We start from the raw sequence: 19,002 nt of genomic DNA, 5'->3' as shown, positions 1-19,002 counted from the left end.
TTTATTCCAGATGGACAAATTTAAACTATTAATTAATAGGGAGAAACTGTAAGTGCTGATCTCTAGAATGGAATGTACACTCTGGCGTTAGAGCAAAGATAAAAATTACAAAGTAATCTATTATCATTTAACTACATAATGTAGAACTTCCGTACATCAAAAACCAATGACATAAAGGGCTAATATTGTTTATATATCAATAATTTATACAAACAGACAAGAAAAACACTATGACCCAATAGGAAAAATGGGAAAAGAACATGAATAGTCAGTTCACAAAAGAGGAAATTTCAGAGCTTAGTAAAGATAAAGAAATATTCAATTGTGTCTGTAATCAAAGAAATGCAACTAAAATAATGAAATGTCTTTTGTTTCTCGTATCAAATTAGCAAGGTTTCTGTATTTGTTGGGTCCTCTGGAACGCGGATGCGGAGGCAGAGTGAGGAATACGAAGGTTTAATCGGGAGTAAGACCTCTGAAAAATAAAAGAGGAAGGAAGCAGCGTCTGACGTTCGTGTAGTATGAGCATTCTGTTATAGCGCGTGATAATCTATCAGGAAAAACACAGGTAATTAGTGCTGATAACTTTCAAATATAAACCCATTTAGTCCTTACAACAGCCCTATGTGGCATGTACTTTCCTGATCCCTGTATTAGAGATGAGGAAACTAAGGCACAGAGAGGATAAGTAAAATGCCCAAGGCAGAACTGAAACTTGAACTCAGGCAATCTGGCTCCAGAGTCTTTGGTCTTCAGCCTTGTATTACAGTGCCTCTTAAGTATAGTGTCCAATATTAAGCAGTTTTAAAAATGATACTAGGAAAGAATTTTAATGATGTGGGAAAATGCTTATGGCATAAAATTAATTGGAAAGAGCTGAATTCAAAATTATCTGTATAATGAAATCCCAATTAACTATAATATGCCTGAAGTAATGGATGAAAATAGAGTAGGTTATTAATAGTAACTACTTAGTGAGAGGTGGGGTGGAGTGTCACCAACTCTTGGCTTGCCCTGGACATTGTTGGTTTTTTCCATGCCCTGGAAATCCCCTCAGTTCTTGGACAAACTGGGATGATTGGTCAACCCCAGTGACTTCAATTGTTTTTTTACATGACTTAGGTTTCACCCCCTAATTTTCTAAAATGAGCATGTATTAACTGGTTATCAGGGAAAGAACAATAAACTCTTCGAAGAAGAAATGGAAGCATGCTGGCTGTATTTTGGTTGAGGAGAGACTGGGGATAGAAGAGAGCATCCCAAATAATGGCTCAGATCAAAGGGATTAATCAGTAACAGGAAATTTTCGTTCATTTTCTCATTCATTCAACTCAATGCTAGGCTCTGGGGATACAGAAATGAAGAAGGTGACAATCACTTGCTCTCAGGAGCACACTCTAGTAGCTTAAGGCATTCAATAAACAAATGACAGCACTTACACCTTGTGATGAATGCTGTTCAGGAAAGAGGTAGGTGATGTAATAGAGAGTAATGGGATGGGGACACTCTAGAGAGGAGGCTGGGGGAAAGCCTCTGTGGGCTGGTGACATGTGATTTGGGACTGAATGAGAAGTAGCATTATAAACATCATAAATGCAAGTGTAAAACTGAACTGAATGAAAAAATTTCTAGCAACTCTTTTCTTCTCAGTTGGAGATCTGAGATAGAATTCTGAGAATTCGCTCATCTCTGGAGATAGAATTCCTTGGCACCATACTCCCAACTCTAATGAACAATAACTGAAAGAGTATGTTCACAATTTTGGAGCCTGTGAGAAACTGGGTCAGTTTGTAAAAATGGAGCTTTTTGAAGGGGAAAATTCATGAAATATCAATTATCAGAGACTTTTATTCCTAAGTATATTTTGGAGTGGTAATAAAACACCTTAACTTTATAATTATTCACCAAAACAGAGGCTCTTAAAAATTAGACTAATGCCTGTGTTTGAATGATCTCATTTTAGCATGAAACTACTTAGAAGCAATATAAATTTTGAGGGAATAAAGAATAGCATAAGGGAAGCTGCAGTCTCCTCTTCATTTAGCAAATGTACAACTCCTTAAAGTGAAGGCTGAGCTTGCAATTTACAGGGGAGAATAAAGAAGCACCTAGGCTTGCCAAAGTCAACAGAGCTTTTCTGGAGTAAGCAGACTAGCAGAAGTGATGTCTCCTCCAAAACTTTTTTTAAACATCGAGAGCCTGTTTCATAAAGAGAGATAATAGGTTCACAGGACTCCTTGGCTTTTCATTAAGGACAATCGACAGAAGAAATTATTCAGTAAGAACAAGGAAGGGTCACACAGGAGCAGGGAAAGAGATGCTAGGAATAAGAGGGTTTTTTTTTTAAATTTTGTTTTATTTTGTTTTGCTTTTAAACTAGAAGAGCTTGATATATTCCTAATGTCTACCCAGACAATAAATTAGGACCAGGGTGTCAGAGTATATTTTAGATTATAGTGCTTATAATAGAACTGGTCCTTAAAAAGACTGTAGTATTTGTTCTTCCACATTCCTCCCCTGTTTCTTTCTGAAAATACTCTTTAGGAAAAAATTGTTAAATTGCTTATTAAACACTTTTTATGCTTTAAGTTGATTATGAATATGGACTTTAAGAAAGGAAATAAGCAGCAGAATGGATTTTTTAAATCCTCAGAAAAAGTTCTATGGAAGGGATGCTTTTTTCTGGGTAGCAGTTCAGGTTGGGTATCAGTGTCTGCTGGAAGGCTTATCGTAACTGAGAACACTGAGCTTTTCTTAAAAAATTCCTTAGCTGGAGTGAATAATTGAAAATGCTGAGCCATTAGAACTTCAAAGATTAATTTCTCCATTAATGGCACAAGGTGATAGAGAGAAACAATCAGGCTAAAGAAGAATAATCAAGCTAACCCAACTGGGGCATTTCATCTGATATTCAAAATTACTGGGCCAAAACTTTGATCTTCGGTTTTGTTTGAGGGAGTTTTCAGGCATTTAAAACTGCAGAAACCTCCCGTCTTTGTGTGCCCGAACTGTGTTCTGATATACAGTTTTCTTTTAATTCCTTCAGGTAATAGGATACAAGTGCTATTTCAGGGGACTGTGAGATGCAGGACGGTTATTTAATGACCAGCGTCAGATATTCCCAGAAGGCTTTGGGTATATTTTTAATGTGCTTGCTTGATAGCCACAAGTCCATTCAGTTATATTAAACTTAGAGGCAGAGCATCATACTTTGCTAAAGAAAGAACAATGATGCAACAGGAAGTCAGATGGCAAACACAAGACACCTGAGTTCCAAGATAAACCAAATAAAGCAGAATCTGGTTTTGAATAACAGTTGGGGATGGGGTAGATTTAAGTAAAAAATTTCTTTTTAGTAGCCAATTCTGTCAGTAACAGATGTATTTTCCAGGTTTATAGCTAAGAATACAGAGGCTAGCTTATAATAATACCAGGTAGGTTGTTTTCTCTTTGTCAGTGAAATGTTCACTGTATACGTCTAACTTATAAAACATCTTCATGAATGCTCAGCAGGATTATTGTATGGTTGTAGGTACTTTCTCTTGCAGAGACTGTGATTCATATCTTTATAACTATTGTTGTCATCAATATTACTGGCAAAATCGGCACCATATTAGTAAGAGATATAGAGAGTTTCTGCTTATATTTATTCCTGTTCTGTCTGAAGCACTTTTTGGCCTATTTAAAGCATCATCTCCATTCCTTACAACAGCCCTGCTAAGTAAGTATTATTCATGCCATTTAATACTTGAGGAAATAGAGTTTAAGTTACTTATTCAAGGGTTACAAATGATTAAGTGGTAGATTCAAGATTCCATTAGGAGCTTCTTTGACTTTGAAAAACAAAATTCCATCATAATCACTGTTTCTCCAATTTTTTTATACTGCTTTTCCTTGAGAATTAATGGATGGGGTGGTTTTCCTTGCCAATGTCACTTACTCAGAAGTAAGAGGAAGAAATGTCCTCTTTCTTTCTTTGCAATCATATTGCATTTATGGAATAGTCACAAGTTCTTCAGATCCATGGCTGTCTAACTGGTGGGAGTGAAAGAAGAGACAAATCATGGTGGAGAACTCCAAAGCATCTTCACTATGGTAGAAAACAAATCAAGTACACACCATGCCTTTAGCCCTGGTACTTGGAACTCTAGTGGGATTACATGCTCAAGTCCCGTTTGAGTTTTTCACATCCTGGGCTTCAGAAGAACTCTTCACGTCACTAGTGACCTGGATAAGTTCAACAATAGCCAACTCTCACTGAGTACTTTCCAGATGTGAGGTACTCGCATCGATTATCTCTTTTATCAACACATCAACTCTGTGAGTTGAGTGCTATCATCATTATCATCCTCATATTACAGATAAGGTCAAGGTCATTGGTATACTTATTGGTAGAACAGGAATTAGAACCTATGACTCCTGACATCAAAATACTATAATTGTTTATATGATATCTGGTAATTCTTTAGGTTGGTGTTCTCAGGTGTCTTGAAACTGTGATGTACTAAAATTCTCAAACATCCTAATTAATTTGTAATTAAACTATATAAAATACTGAAATTTGCAATGGTTTACTTTTTTTTGTAATCTAGAAAACATTCAAGGATTTCTCTTAAATACCATCATCCTCTACTGTTTGCATATTTTGTTTGGTATGAGAGAAATGTTTGTAATAGCAGCCAATATGCAGGAAACTGAACACAACCCTGTCTGTTACCCATTGTGTTACTTTATCTATTTCCTATCTTGGATCTTCAAAAGCCACCTAAAGGGCCTGACACAAGCTTGTCTTTACATGTAGCAAGTGCAGTAAGTTCTTGCTAAAACCATGGGAGTAAGGAACAGAGTGGTTAAATGCACAGATTGCAGGGTTGAAGCCAGCCTTCCAGCACTTACCAGCTCTGTAATTTCAGGCAGGTTATTTACACTCCCTAAGCCTTGATTTCCTCATTAAAGAAATGGGGGTAATAACAGTATGTAACTCATAGGGTTGTTGTGAGGATTAAATAAGATAATCTAAGTAGAAGTGTTTAGCACAGTGCCTGGCTTAGAGTAAGTGCTCAATAGTGTTAGCTCATAGCATCTGCTATTCTAAAGGTTTCCTTTTTTCCCCTGACTCGGTAAAGTCTAATTAGATAGTAATAACACAAAATAATGATTTTGTGGTAATAACACAAAATATCTTTCATTAAAATATTTTGTGTTAATAACACAAAAGTAATAACAAGGGTAATAACACAATACATTGTGAGCTAAGGTGAGCTAAGGAAGTCTGGGATACAGTACTATAAATGGACATATAATATTTGATTTATGTTATTTGTAATGCCATGTATTATGAGGGGAGGTGGGAAAAGATAGTCAATAAATAACTCAACTCTGGGAGGGTTAATAAAATATTTACTCTTTTCCATCTAATCTTGTAAGTTAGTAAGCACCATTTTTAAGTCTTGTTAATAGCAACATTGCATCCAAGATGATGAAGAATTTGTATTAGGGGGGACTTTAATCATTTCTCGCTAGATATTGATTTTTTTAAAAGCTAATCATTAATGTAGTGGAAATTAGTGCATTTTGAATTCTTTTGGAATTCATTTTTTTCCCTTATGACTTGAAAATAGCTTATACCATCTGCACGAGAGTTAAGAAGAAAAATCCACGTAGATACAGACTGACTTGGTGTTAATAGCCAGTAGAAGGAACTGAGCAGGCTGTACAACTGCACAGTAGGAAACACCAGGACTAGGGCAAGGTCCTGATTCAGAAGGGACATTCTCCAAAGTTACTGTGAAACATCACCTGCTGTGATGTGGCAGTCGGCACTATTGCTCTCACTCACTTTCTCGATAGGTTGTTCTGTAGTATGATAAAACATTGCTAACATATCTAGGTGAGCTCTGTTTTCAACAACTGCCACACAGGTTTCCCATCTTCAATAATATTCTACAAGCATTTTTTGCCTCAGGGTCACATACTTTATACATGCTACAGGAGAGCAGCAAAGACTTTCGGCTTTAGAAATGAAAGTAGAGTTTCATATTCTGCTCTAAATGTTTTCTATATGCAGTCTTGTCCTCCCAATCTCTTTTGTACCCACGTCTCTGCCACCTGAGCATCTAGCACAAGCTTCCTTCTCTGTCTGAATACCTTCTTATTGCCTGTAGTTAGATATTCTTTCCAGCAGGAGGGGTATGGTGATTAAGCTGGCTTCCTTTGACTTATTAAACCCAAAAAGGACTTTAGCAACAATAAAAAGATGTCAGAAGTTATAAATGATGAAAAAAATTGGAGAAAGTGATTTTGTTTTTATTGATATTAATCTTATTAACAAATGGAGTGAATGGGAAAGCCTCTTACACAAATTCCATCTCTGATGAGGAAGGTAGTTTGATGAAATAAAACAAACACAAAACAAAAATTGAATTTAGAGAAATAAGAGTTCTGGTCCTAATCTTGCCAACCACCAGCTAGATAATTTTGGGTTAGTTATTGAACTTTTCTAGAACACAATTTCCTTATGAGTAAAATTAGAAGATTAGAACAAATATTCTGAAAGGCCTCTTATGACTCTATTATTTGGTGTTCTAAGATAAGCAAAAGCCAGCATCCTCAGTCAACAATTTTACAGGAGCTGATCATGAACCTATCACTGTAAATCAATGCTGAAGTGTTAAAAAATGGTCTAATTCTACCCAGAGCATTTTAAGATAAATAGAAGTGAAATAGGTAGAGACATTTTAGACCAGAGAAAGGCAACAGTGGAATCTAAGTGATTATAAAAATCTAGGTAATTAACCAATGTAATTTAGCAAGAAAAGCAAGCAAACAAAACAAAAATCCAAATTTCAAATCCCAAAGAATTATTGACAAAATTTCTTTGAATCCTTCCTGGAGATTTTATTTATGTTACTTTTTAACACTGGCAGTTTCCTTTATAAAAGGTAACATAGATTTCCATTTCTGGACCTGGTCGAGTAACTGGTACCAGACTTTCCTTCCCATTGTAAATAGCAGAAAAACTCAATAAAATATGCAAAACAGTGTTTGTTAGACATTGGACAATAGGCATGGCAAGAATATGATCCCTAAGAGAAGGGAAACAAACAAGCTGAGCCCTACAATCACCCTAAGTTTTACTTGAAAGTATTTTTTAGATCATGATGTGGGGAGGGAGAACCCAAGCAGAACATGGTGGTCTCACTGAATTGAGGGGATAGAGTTTGGAGTTTGGAGGAACCTGAGGTGGCTGGAACTTGTGGCACAGAATAGTGGAGAAAAGAGTGTTATCTAACAAAAAACTCCTACAAATATGAATAGGATCCCCATGAATTAGTTGCTGAATACTACATTATGCATTTCTGAAATACTCATGAGTCCAAATAAGAACAATAAGGGAACTGTAGATTAAACAATTTTCAGAGATAACATTGGGTGGAGACTTTTGAATTCTCATCATCCAGAATGGAGAGACTTTGTTGAATTCCTGGGATATTCATATAGAATCCAGAGGATCATGCATTAGTATCAATAGTATGGCTAAACTAGCCCTAGAATAAAGATTACTCTAGACCTATCTTTAAAAAGTTTAAAGACAAGCCTCAAAAGGATCAGGCAACTTAACTTCAAGCAACTTAACTTGCAGTAACTTAACGAAATGGTGCAACAAATTTTAACACTAGATAGAAAATCTTGATAGTTAACAATGTAATATTCAGTGTCCAAAGTCCAATAAAAATTATTACATATACAAAGAAGCAGTAAAATGAGACCCATAACCAGAAGAAAAATCATTCAATAGTAATAGGATAAGAAATGATAGAGATAAGGGACTTCTTGGACAAAAGCTTTAACACAGGCATTATCAGTATACTCAAGGATTTAAAGGAAAACGTGAACATAATGAGGAAGAAACTATATACATATGAAGGTTGGAAGTCTGGAGCTGAAAAACATAATCTCTAAAATAAAAAAAAATTTACTTGATGAGATTAGCAGCAGATAAGAAACTAGGCAAAAGAAGATCAGGAAAAAAATGAAGTCTTAGCAGTAGAAACTACTCAAAATACAGTACAGAGAATAAAAGGTACAAAAAATTAACAAAGCCTCATTTACCTGCAAAAAGAAAAAAAAAAAAGTCTAACATACACTTGATTTGAGTCTCAGAAGTAGGAGGGGATAGAAAAATGATTTCAAGAAATAATTTCCAAAAATTTCCCAAATTTGAAGTAAACTAGAAATCCATGTATCCAATAAATACACAGAGCCCCCAGAAGGGTGAAAAATAGCACCAAGGGACATTATGATCAAATTGCTGAACATAACAAATAATAGGATAAAATCTTAAAAGCAGCCAGAGCAAAAAATATGCATTACATACAGAAGGAAAAGATAAGATATCCATATAGAGGTCTCACCGAGACAGTGCAAGACAAGAATTTTCAAAAACTGCTAAATGATATCAATCTTCAGATTCAAGAAACTCAGTGAAACCCAAATGGGAGAAATATATATAAAGAAAAGTCACATCATAGTCAAACTGCTAGAAACCAATGTAAAGGGAAAATCTTACAAGCAATCAGAAAGGGAAACATTACATTCAGTGAAATATCAATAAGAATCACATCAAACTTCCCATCAAGAACAATGGAAACTGGATGACAGGTAAATGGTATCTTTAAAGTGCTTAAAAAAAAAAAACAAAAATAAAACCCTGCCAACCTACAGTTCTGTACCCAGTGAATTATTCTTTAGAAAAATTAAGACAAAATAGATATTTCCAAACAAACAGAACTGAAGATTTAGCAGCAGAACAGCACTACAATAAATTCTAAAGGAAAATCTTTAGTCTGAGGGGAAATGATTGTAGATGGAAACTCAGATATGTAGGAGGAAATGAAGAACACTAGGCAAGACAGAGGTATGGGTAAATATGTACTTAAAAGCTATTTTTAAAAGCATCTTTAAAAGACTTTTAACTATACAAAGCGAGTATAAAGAAAATTAGATTTTAAAACAAGGAATATGACTAGAGATAAAGGGGGCATTTTATAATGATAAAAGGATCAATTCCTTAGGAAATAATAAGACTCCTAAATATATATGCAGCTAGCTTCTAAATGTAGGAAGCAAAAACTATCAGAACTAAAAGGAGAAATAGACAAACCAACAATCTTATTTAATCTACAGTAATATTTGGTGATTTTAACACCTCACTCTTAGTAATTGATAGGATGGGACCAAAAAAATTCAGTAAGGATATGGAATATTTGCACAACACTATTAACCAATTTGACCTTATTAACATGTGTAAAATATTTTACCCAATAACTGTGGAATATACACTCTTTCAAAGTGCGTATAGAATATTCACCAAAATAAACAATGTGTTGAGCCATGAAACAAGCTTCAATAAATTTCAAAGGATTGAAATTATACAATGTATGTTTGCTGACCACATATAATTAGATTAAAAATGAATAACAAAAGATAATCTAGAATACTACCAAATGTTGCTAAATTGAATGACACATTTCTAAATAATCCATGGGCCAAAGAAGAAATCACATTAGAAATAGAAAATATTAGGACTTCCCTCCCTGGTGGCACAGTGGTTAAGAATCCACCTGCCAATGCAGGGGACACGGGTTCGATCCCTGGTCCGGGAAGATCCCACATTCCTTGGAGCACCTAAGCCCGTGCGCCACAACAGAGCCTGCGCTGTAGAGCCCGTGAGCCGCAACTACTGAGCCCACGTGCTACAACTACTGAAGGCCATGTTCCTAGAGCTCCAGCAAGAGAAGCCACCACAAGGAGAAGCCCATGCACCTCAACGAAGAGTAGCCCCCGCTCGCTGCAACTAGAGAAAGCCCACACGCAGCAACGAAGACCCAACGCAGCCAAAAATAAATAAATAAATAAATAAATAAATTTATTTTAAAAAAAAGAAATAGAAAATATTTTGTTATAACAAAATTGTGCAGTAAAGCTTAGATGGCATGGACAATCCCTTGAAGGTACGAATACCAGTACTGGCACAAGAAGAAACCAAAAATCTGGGCAGTCCTATATTTGTTAAAGAAGTTGAATCCATATTTTAAAACACTTCAGGCTGGTGAATTTTAGTTTTCCAAAGGATTTGTACTCGTTTACACTCCTACTAGCAGTCTGTGATATTCCATTTGTTCCACGTCCTCTCCAACATTTGGTGCTGTCAATCTTTTCAATTTTAACCATTCTGATGGCTGAATAATTGTATCACAATGTGATTTCAATTTGCATTTCTATCATGACTAAAAAAGTCAACTTCTTTTCATGTTATTTGGGTATTTGGATGTTCTATTTTGTGAAGAACTTAAGTCTCTTGACCATGTTTCTGTTGTGTTGTCTACCTTTTAAAATAGATTTTAGGAGGTTTTAAAAAATTCTGGATATGAGTCCTTTGTCAGGTGTTATGTTTTGTGAATATCATCTCCCACTTTGTGGGCACAATATATTTTTGCATAAAATATCATTTTATAACCACATGTATATCTACTACATTCTCTCAAAATCTAATATTCAAAAGAATCTAACGTGTTAAGTATATTGCAAACATAAGAAACGTATCATTTATTTTCTTCGTCCAGTTTTGTGACCTTTCCCAGAGAAAATGGCATGTCCCCTGTGTGAAACAACATGCTTACAGGGAGGGAAGAAAAGCTTTTCCTGAACAATTCCTCTCCACACCAAAACTGCAGGCTACTTGTTTAAATGAGCTTCTATTTGTTCTGCTGTTGCTGCTAAAATTTCTATAAAGTCTGTACATCTTTTCTTTGGGAAGAAAGCCTTATATTGCATGTTTCATTGGATCCAAAGCACTTCTACATTTGTAGGCTTTCTCGGCATGGGAAAGGAAAGAGAGCTGAATTTAAGTCAATTTTCTTGATTCCCATTCCTTATATTGCTACTGACAAAACAGCTTAGATCTGAGATGACTTGCTGAACTTCTCTGTTTGTTCCCTTCTTGGTGAAAACATGGTATATAAAACCCCAGATATCATAGGGAACTCTGTTCAATGTTATGTAACAACTAAATGGGAAAAGAATTTGAAAAAGAATAGATACATGTATATGTATAACTGAATCACTTTGCTGTACACCTGAAATTAACACAACATTGTTAATCACCTATATTCCAATATAAAATAAAAAGTTAAAAAAATAAAATAAAATAGCATAAAATGTAATACTTAGGTATAAATCTAACAAAGTATATGCAGTTTCTGTATGCTGAAAACTACAAATGTCTAAAAAAAAAGAAATCAACGACCTAAATAAATGGAAAGTTTATATCATGTTTATATCACTCAATAAAGTGGAGATAGAAATATCTCTAAACTGATCTGGATTCAATGCATTTCCAGTCAAATCCCAGAAGACATTTTCTTTTGAAATTAATAAGCTGATTCTAAATTCCTCTGAAGACACAAAGGAACTAGAAAGCCAAAATAATTTTGAAAGAGAAGAACACAATTAGAAGACTCACACTAGGGCTTCCCTGGTGGCGCAGTGGTTGAGAATCTGCCTGCCAATGCAGGGGACACGGGTTCGAGCCCTGGTCTGGGAAGATCCCACATGCCGCAGAGCAACTAGCCCCGTGAGCCACAACTACTGAGCCTGTGCGTCTGGAGCCTGTGCTCCGCAACAAGAGAGGCCGCGATAGTGAGAGGCCCGCGCACCGCGATGAAGAGTGGCCCCCGCTTGCCGCAACTAGAGAAAGCCCTCGCACAGAAACGAAGACCCAACACAACCAAAAATAAATAAATTATTTTAAAAAAAAAAAGAAGACTCACACTACCTGATTTCAAGACTTGTGATATTAGTGAAAGGGCAGACATAAAGATTAATAGAATACAATAAATACCAAGATCTGGACAAGTAGTGCATGAAAAATATCAGTGCTAGGAGATTTGTTATCTCTAGCGTGTATTAAGAAAACACAGAAGACTGCCAACACTTAAACATGTTTGCTATTATTATGAGATAATCTGCTGTTTAGAAATGATATGCCTTATAACAGAATACACTGGAGCTCACCAGAAGCCTGAATACGTGATGCTGACTTTGCACATTTATGCAAAAGTAGCATTTACCAAATAACTATCATGTTGATGCATGTCATTTATTAGTGACTGCTTCTCTGGGTTTTATACATCTGCTTTGATAATTTCAACACACTTTTTTGTTATTTTGTTCATTTTGGCCTTTAGCAAATAAATTTATTTAATTTCTTTAGTTTGTTATATTTAGGTTCTGTTTTAGAGGGGTTTTTTTTGAATGCTTCTAGTAGCAATTATTCTGAGATTATGTTTTTGCTCTTTATTTTAACCTGAGTGTTCACAGTGCTGTACATGTTCTATCAACATATTATACTTGTAAAGAATGTTCTGTGGTCAAAGAAATTTAGGAATTCTGAAGTAGATAGATACTATAATTCATCCCAATTGTAAAAAAAATTATCTTTCCTTGATTGGAACTAAGATGCTATATGGAGATGCTCCTTTTCAATTTGCTTCCAATAACTTTTTCTGAAATCTCTGAAAAGCTGAATAATGCATGATATGTATATGTAAAATTGCTTTTAACTTTGCTTATTTCTTTTTTCTAATATCTTTATTGTGTCCAAATGAGACTCACTTGGTATCACTCTGCTTTAAAGATGGCAGTTCATTGTACATGGAAAGGAAGTGATATCCAGAAAAACTCTGGGCATTGCTGTCTTTAAAACAGTGGGAGAGTTGGGGATGGAATAGGGAACTTGATTGCAAATCAAAATTCTCCTATATTCTGTTCCATTCTCTCAAAAATTTAACCACTGTCCAATGTAAAATACTTACTCTTTCAAATTTTTGGGTTGAGTTCTGCTTTCTTTAAAAAGGAAAATACCAGATAACAAAGCATTACATTAATAACCAGATGATCTTCACTGCTGATTTTGTGTGACTTCCCTCATTCTGCTTCTTCTCCCCATATCTATACCTAGAATCTCAGAATCAAATCTCTTATTCCTATTTTGGTAGAGTTTATGAAACAGGTGGTGGACAAAGTTTAAGTTCCTGGGTCAAAAAGAAAAGATTTATAAAATTCAGAATGTTTTGTCTCCCCCTGCCCTTAGTGCTATATTGTAGTGCATACATTTCTTATCAAGATTTCTAAGCTCTCTTTGACTGTCTTAATTAATTAACCAGGACTGTGTATGCTAACGTGAATTTGTTGGTATAAGGAAATCACTGTTCTGTTTAACTATTTTGAAACACAGGTTATCTTTTAAGAGTTTATCAAAAACAAAAAAAGCAGAGGCACAGACATCTTTAAAGTTTTGTTTCTGTAAATAAAGAAAATTTATATTGCTGGTTAATAAAAAGGTTTCTTAAATGTTCATTCAAAACATATTTTTGTACGCATGCAATGGGCATTACTAGAATCACCATGCCTAGTTCCATCATTACATTCTTATCTGTTTGAGATATTGGCTAATTCCCTCCTTCCTGCCACTCTTGGTTTCTGCGCTCTGTGAATTGCTTCTGACAGAATCTCGTTTTTTACTTATCCACTGACCAGCCTGGTCAGGGCAAGTCACTCATCCCTCATCATATCAAACTCCTCATCTGTAAAATAGGAACAAAGCTTGGTATTATGTTTGTAAGGTGATCTTCTGAAGAGGAACTGCTTATCCTGTATCATTTAGTGTTTTGCTGCTAAGCAGCAGGGCTCTGACTGAACAGTATGTGAGAAGGGACACTGATGTGAGAGGTTTAGTTGTAAGTGCACTACCATGAGGAAAGAGTAAACTGTTGAGGTTTCTGTTAAGGTAACCTTGATCAGACTGCCACCAAAACAACTGAGGTAGAATTCAGTTCATCCTCATTTGGTCTATAAGTTCTCTTCTATTCCATTCTGCTAATGTGTTTCACGGTTTTAAAATAGCTTCTAGTTATTTCACTATTAGAGGATTCTATATTGTCGTTGTGAGCTATGTGTTAAGTCCAGTGAATGGTATCATTTCTACATGTTGCATTTCGATGTATAAGCTCTTCACAGCACATATTGTGCTGTGTAATAAAGCACATGATCCTATGCCTCCAGTGGGACAACATGAATCTTGGTGGCATTGATATACTTCATGGTGGGAGCATGGCTGCTTTCGTGATCAAGAAGTTTTCTTCTGCATTATTTCTATTTTTGCTGATTTGTGTGACCCCAAAACTAAGTCCTTTAGTCCCAGAAAATGTCTTGGCTCATATTTCTTTATTTAAAACAATATTTTTACTCAGAGGTTAAATTTTTTAAAATAAATTTCAAAAGATATGCTTCTAGTCAGACTATACTCATAAATTTTTTGTACTGGTTTGTACTGGTTCATAAACTCTTTCTGAGATAGTCTTAGGTGAAGTAGATGTATAAGGATAAGCCAATTATTTGAGAATTGATTCTCTAAGCTTGCCCTATGTGTCTATATATCTATCTATCTTCTATTCCCAGGCATAAATATATAAGTTCTTGTTATAACATTAGCTAAAATCACTATCAAAGAAGATCAAGGAAGAAGAATTAAAACTTCATGGATTCCTTTTTTATTTATACTTCTGTTTTCAAGGGTCATTATACATTTATACAACTTAAAAATAGTTTTTTTGGTTGAGGCCCTCATTTTTTTAAACTGCATGAGTTTTCGTTTTGAATTTCACATCAAATATTCTGGAATACCACACATTTTAGGTGCCCATATCTTTATTAATAAATATATTCTATATCTTTTTTTCTCTACTTGATCTAAGAGAGGTATGTTGAAGTCATCCATTATGATGTTGTTTGTGTTAATTACTCTTTTTATTGTCCACCTTTTTTGCTTTATACATTTTTTTTATATAAATTTATTTATTTATTTATTTATATATATTTTTGGCTGTGTTGGGTCTTCGTTTCTGTGCGAGGGCTTTCTCTAGTTGCAGCAAGCGGGGGCCACTCTTCATCGCGGTGCGCGGGCCTCTCACTGTCGTGGCCTCTCTTGTTGCGGAGCACAGTCTCCAGACCCGCAGGCTCAGTGGTCGTGGCTCACGGGCTTAGTCGCTCCGTGGCATGTGGGATCTTCCCAGACCAGGGCTCGAACCCGTGTCCCCTGCATTGGCAGGCAGATTCTTAACCACTGCGCCACCAGGAAAGCCCTTCCTTTAGAAATCTATGGACATTATTAAGTCTTTTTGCATCCCATGAAGAAGATGAAAAGTATAAATCCATCTGAATCTTGATCTTTTGGGACTATTTTTTAAAAATAATTTTATTTCTGGAGCTGAGAAATCTTACCTGAATGATTGTAAGTGTTTCCTTTTTCACTATTACTGCTTGGGACTAAAACTAAAGATTCTGCTGTTCGTTGGCTCAAAATTTTTATTTTTATTATTATTTTTATTGTTATTTAAGAAACTGTTTAAAAATAATTTTTAAATAATTCAAGTTATACATGAATACATACTTACTGTGCTCAGTTGTAGTAATACACAGAATAAAAGCTTAGAGTTCCCCCATAGTCCCTTTAATTTCCCCATGGTCCTATGGAGCTATAAATCTAGCCAGCATATACCTGTAGGAGCTGCTACTCTGAGACTGTATCTTAGGGTGCTTGATCAAGGGGCAGAGACATAAGATTGAATAGTGGAGAGTTTATTGATTTGAGAGCATGCACCTGAGATACAGGATTTAATGCCCTGGCAAAGTCCCCAGGGGATGGTATGGACTTGCTATTGGGATGGCTTCTAGAAGCATAGAAAAAGTGATGGTTCATAAATTATATGAACTTGAAATGCCAGAATTTCTGTGTGAGACAATGGAGGAAGGAATCGAAAGGCTCAAGAAACTGGGCATGCTGAAGTGGGTATACTACATGAAGCCAGAATACCCACGAGAGCATCACGTTCCAGAGGTGCACCTAGAGGACATACCACCCACCAAGGCCATAAGAAGGTGCTGGTGTGAGGGTACTACAAACATCACTAAAAATGATCAGCTTGTCCTTTGTATTTCAGAACTAATGGGAGGGGAGACTACTATAGAACTAGGCTAAGAACCCAAAACAATAGAGGCCAGGTGGCAGCACTTAACTGCTCAAAACCAGGTGGATGCAATTATTGTAATGAGCCACAGGGGCGGAATGATGGCCAAGGGGATCTGACCTGAAGAGAGTTTTGTAGATGGATAATCGAACAAGTGACCCTAGGGGCAAAATAGATGAAAGCCAAAATATGTACTACTCAGTGAGTACCATCATAACAAATCAAGGATAAATGATCAGAAGACTGAGAGCAATTGCCTCAATAAAAAGCCATGATACTTCGCTCGAATGCAGATCTGAACCAGTTTTTAGACCTGGAGCACACTGACTGAAGAGGAGGCTGGATCCACAGGAAGAAAGCCCCTGCAACACGATGGCAATTATCACAGTAATAATTCTCCCAGCCCTTCTCCAAAGGGATGTTGCCATTTACTCAAGTAACTGCACTCTTGGAAAAGAAGAGTTATTGTGGGAATAGTAATAGTCCCTGCAAAGATGTCCAGGTCCTAATCCCTGGAACCTGTGACTGTTATGCTATATGTCAGGGAGAATTAAAGTTGCAGATGGAATTAAGGCTGCTAATCAGTTTACTTTAAATATGGAAGAGAGAGAAGAGAGAGCGTGTCAGAGTTATGCAACATGAGAAAGACTTGACCAGCTATTGCTGACTTTAAAGATGAACGGGAGGCTTCCCTGGTGACGCAGTGGTTAAGAATCTGCTTGCCAAGGCAGGGGACACAGGTTGGAGCCCTGGTCCGGGAAGATCCCACATGCCGCGGAGCAACTAAGCCCATGCACCACAACTACTGAGCCTGCACTCTAGAGCCCGCATGCCACAACTACTGAGCCTGTGCTCTAGAGCCCACGTGCCACAACTCCTGAAGCCCTCGCGCCTAGAGCCCATGCTCCACAACAAGAGAAGCCACCGCAATGAGAAGCCCGTGCACCGCAACGAAGAGTAGCCCCCGCTCATCACAACTAGAGAAAGCCTGCGCGCAGGAACAAAGACCTAACGCAGCCGAAACTAAAATAAGTAAATAAATAAGTTTATTTAAAAAAAAAAAAAAAAAGGTGAACGGCGACCACATACCAGGGGAATATGGGCAGACTTTAGAAGCTGGAAAAGGCAAGTCAATGGATTCCAGAAGGAACACTAACCTTGATTTAGCCCAGTGAGACCCATTTTAGACTTTGACCCCCAGAACTATAAGATAGTAAATTTTTGTTATTTAAGTGTGTGGAATTTGCTACAGAAGCAATAGGAAATGTACAAGCAATAGAGTACATACACTAATACTCATCCATTTAATTTACAAGTCTGACCACTAAAGGAGCCAGATGAATCTTAGAGGATCCCATTAGGCTATGCAAACTCCCCCGAGTAGTAGCCCCATTTGCAGCTGCTGTGTAAAATGTAAATTTGGTAGCAGATTAACATGGCCTCAGGTACATGGAATGCGGCCCCTGAGTTGGCGAATGCATTCTTTTCTATTTTAATCAGACAAAAACACTCAACATGGAACAGGCAACAATATATATTTATAGTTTTTCCCAGGGCTATTTAAAATCTACTACCTTCTGTCATAAGATAGTCTATCATAATATAGTCTGAAGAGGTCTGGACCATGTGGATATCCCCCAAAATAACACACTGATCCACTACATCAAACATTATTCCGATAGTGTCAGGGGCTCAAAAGTGGCTAGCATACTGGAAGCCTTGGCAAGACACCTATGAACCTAATGGTGGAAGATAAACCCTACAAAGATTCAAAGGTCTATCACACTGGAAAATTTTTCAGCAGTTCAGTAGTCATGAGTGTGCCAGGATTTCCTTTCAGAATGAGAGACAAATGATCCATCTTGCAACTTCTATCATGAAAAAGGAAATACAATGCCTGGTAGGCCTTTTTGGATTTAGAAGGGAGCATATTCTGCATCTGGGAATACCGCTCCAACCCATATACTGAGCAACACAGAAGGCTGCCATCATTGAATGGGGTGCAGAGCAAGAAAGGGTTCTGCAGCAGGTCCCTGCTGCAATGTGCCTGCTGCTTGGCTCAAATGACCCAGCAGATTATATTATATTAGATGTATGAATGAATGATGCTGTGTGGGCAAACTACTGCAGTAGAATCAAGCTTCTGTAGCTAGATTATGCCCTCATGGCAGATAATTATATGCTTTTTGAAAAACAAAAAGCTGTGCTACTGGACTCTGGTAGAGATGGAGCATCTGACCCAGAGATAACAAGTAACTATGCACTTGGAACTGGGTTCTATCAGATCCACTAAACTGTAAACCAGGGAGGTTCAGTAGCAATCCATTTTAAGAGGAAAGTTAAAATGGGATCAAGCATGAGCAGGGCTAAGGACATAAGCAAGCTGCATGAGCAGGAAGCCCAGATCCTCTGGCCATCTACTACTGTTGCATCCCTCAGCTCATCCCTGTGGACATTGGGGAGATCGCTTATAACCAGACAGCAGACATTTACAGATGGGGCAGCTCAGTATATGGGTACAAACTGAAAACGGGCTTCAGCTACACTGCAGCTTCACTCAGGAGAGGCGTTGAAAGACAGTGAGGACAGAATTTCAGGCAGTGCCTGATTATTCAGTTTGTGTGAGAGGAGAAGTAGCTCAAGGTTAGAATATATATAAATTCATGGGCAGTGGCAACAAAAGGATGTGGATAGATGCATGGGAGTGTCACAAAAATGTGAAGATCTTTGTGTCACATGTAAACACCCATCAGAGAACATCTATCATGGAAGAAGCATGGAAAAACCACATAGTCAAAATTACCTGGCTGTTTGATATTAGCTAGTCTTGGTCATTGGCCACTCCAGTGCTTGCACATGGAGACATGAATGGAGTAGTCATGGTGGGAGAGATGAAAGCTATGCATGGTTCCAG

The 19,002-nt window shown here is 36.8% G+C and overlaps 1 protein-coding gene across 2 annotated transcripts in view; it reads left to right on the top strand.

The window, feature by feature from the left end:
• Positions 1–19,002, top strand: part of MRPL1 (mitochondrial ribosomal protein L1) — a 189,099-nt gene that overhangs the window by 107,777 nt on the left and 62,320 nt on the right. Inside the window, exon 11 of one of the 2 annotated variants that reach the window (XM_082389400.1) lies at positions 390–639. The exons of the other annotated variant lie outside the window; for it this stretch is intronic. Within the exon in view, the coding sequence (XP_082245526.1) occupies positions 390–460 (71 nt within the window). The 3' untranslated portion in view covers positions 461–639. Of the gene's footprint in view, positions 1–389; positions 640–19,002 lie in introns of those variants that run through there. 2 annotated transcript variants of the gene reach the window in all.

Source organism: Balaenoptera borealis (assembly GCF_965194805.1).
Source record: "Balaenoptera borealis genome assembly, chromosome: 4".
Lineage (NCBI taxonomy): Eukaryota > Metazoa > Chordata > Mammalia > Artiodactyla > Balaenopteridae > Balaenoptera > Balaenoptera borealis.
This window is presented reverse-complemented; position numbering and strand designations above follow the sequence as displayed.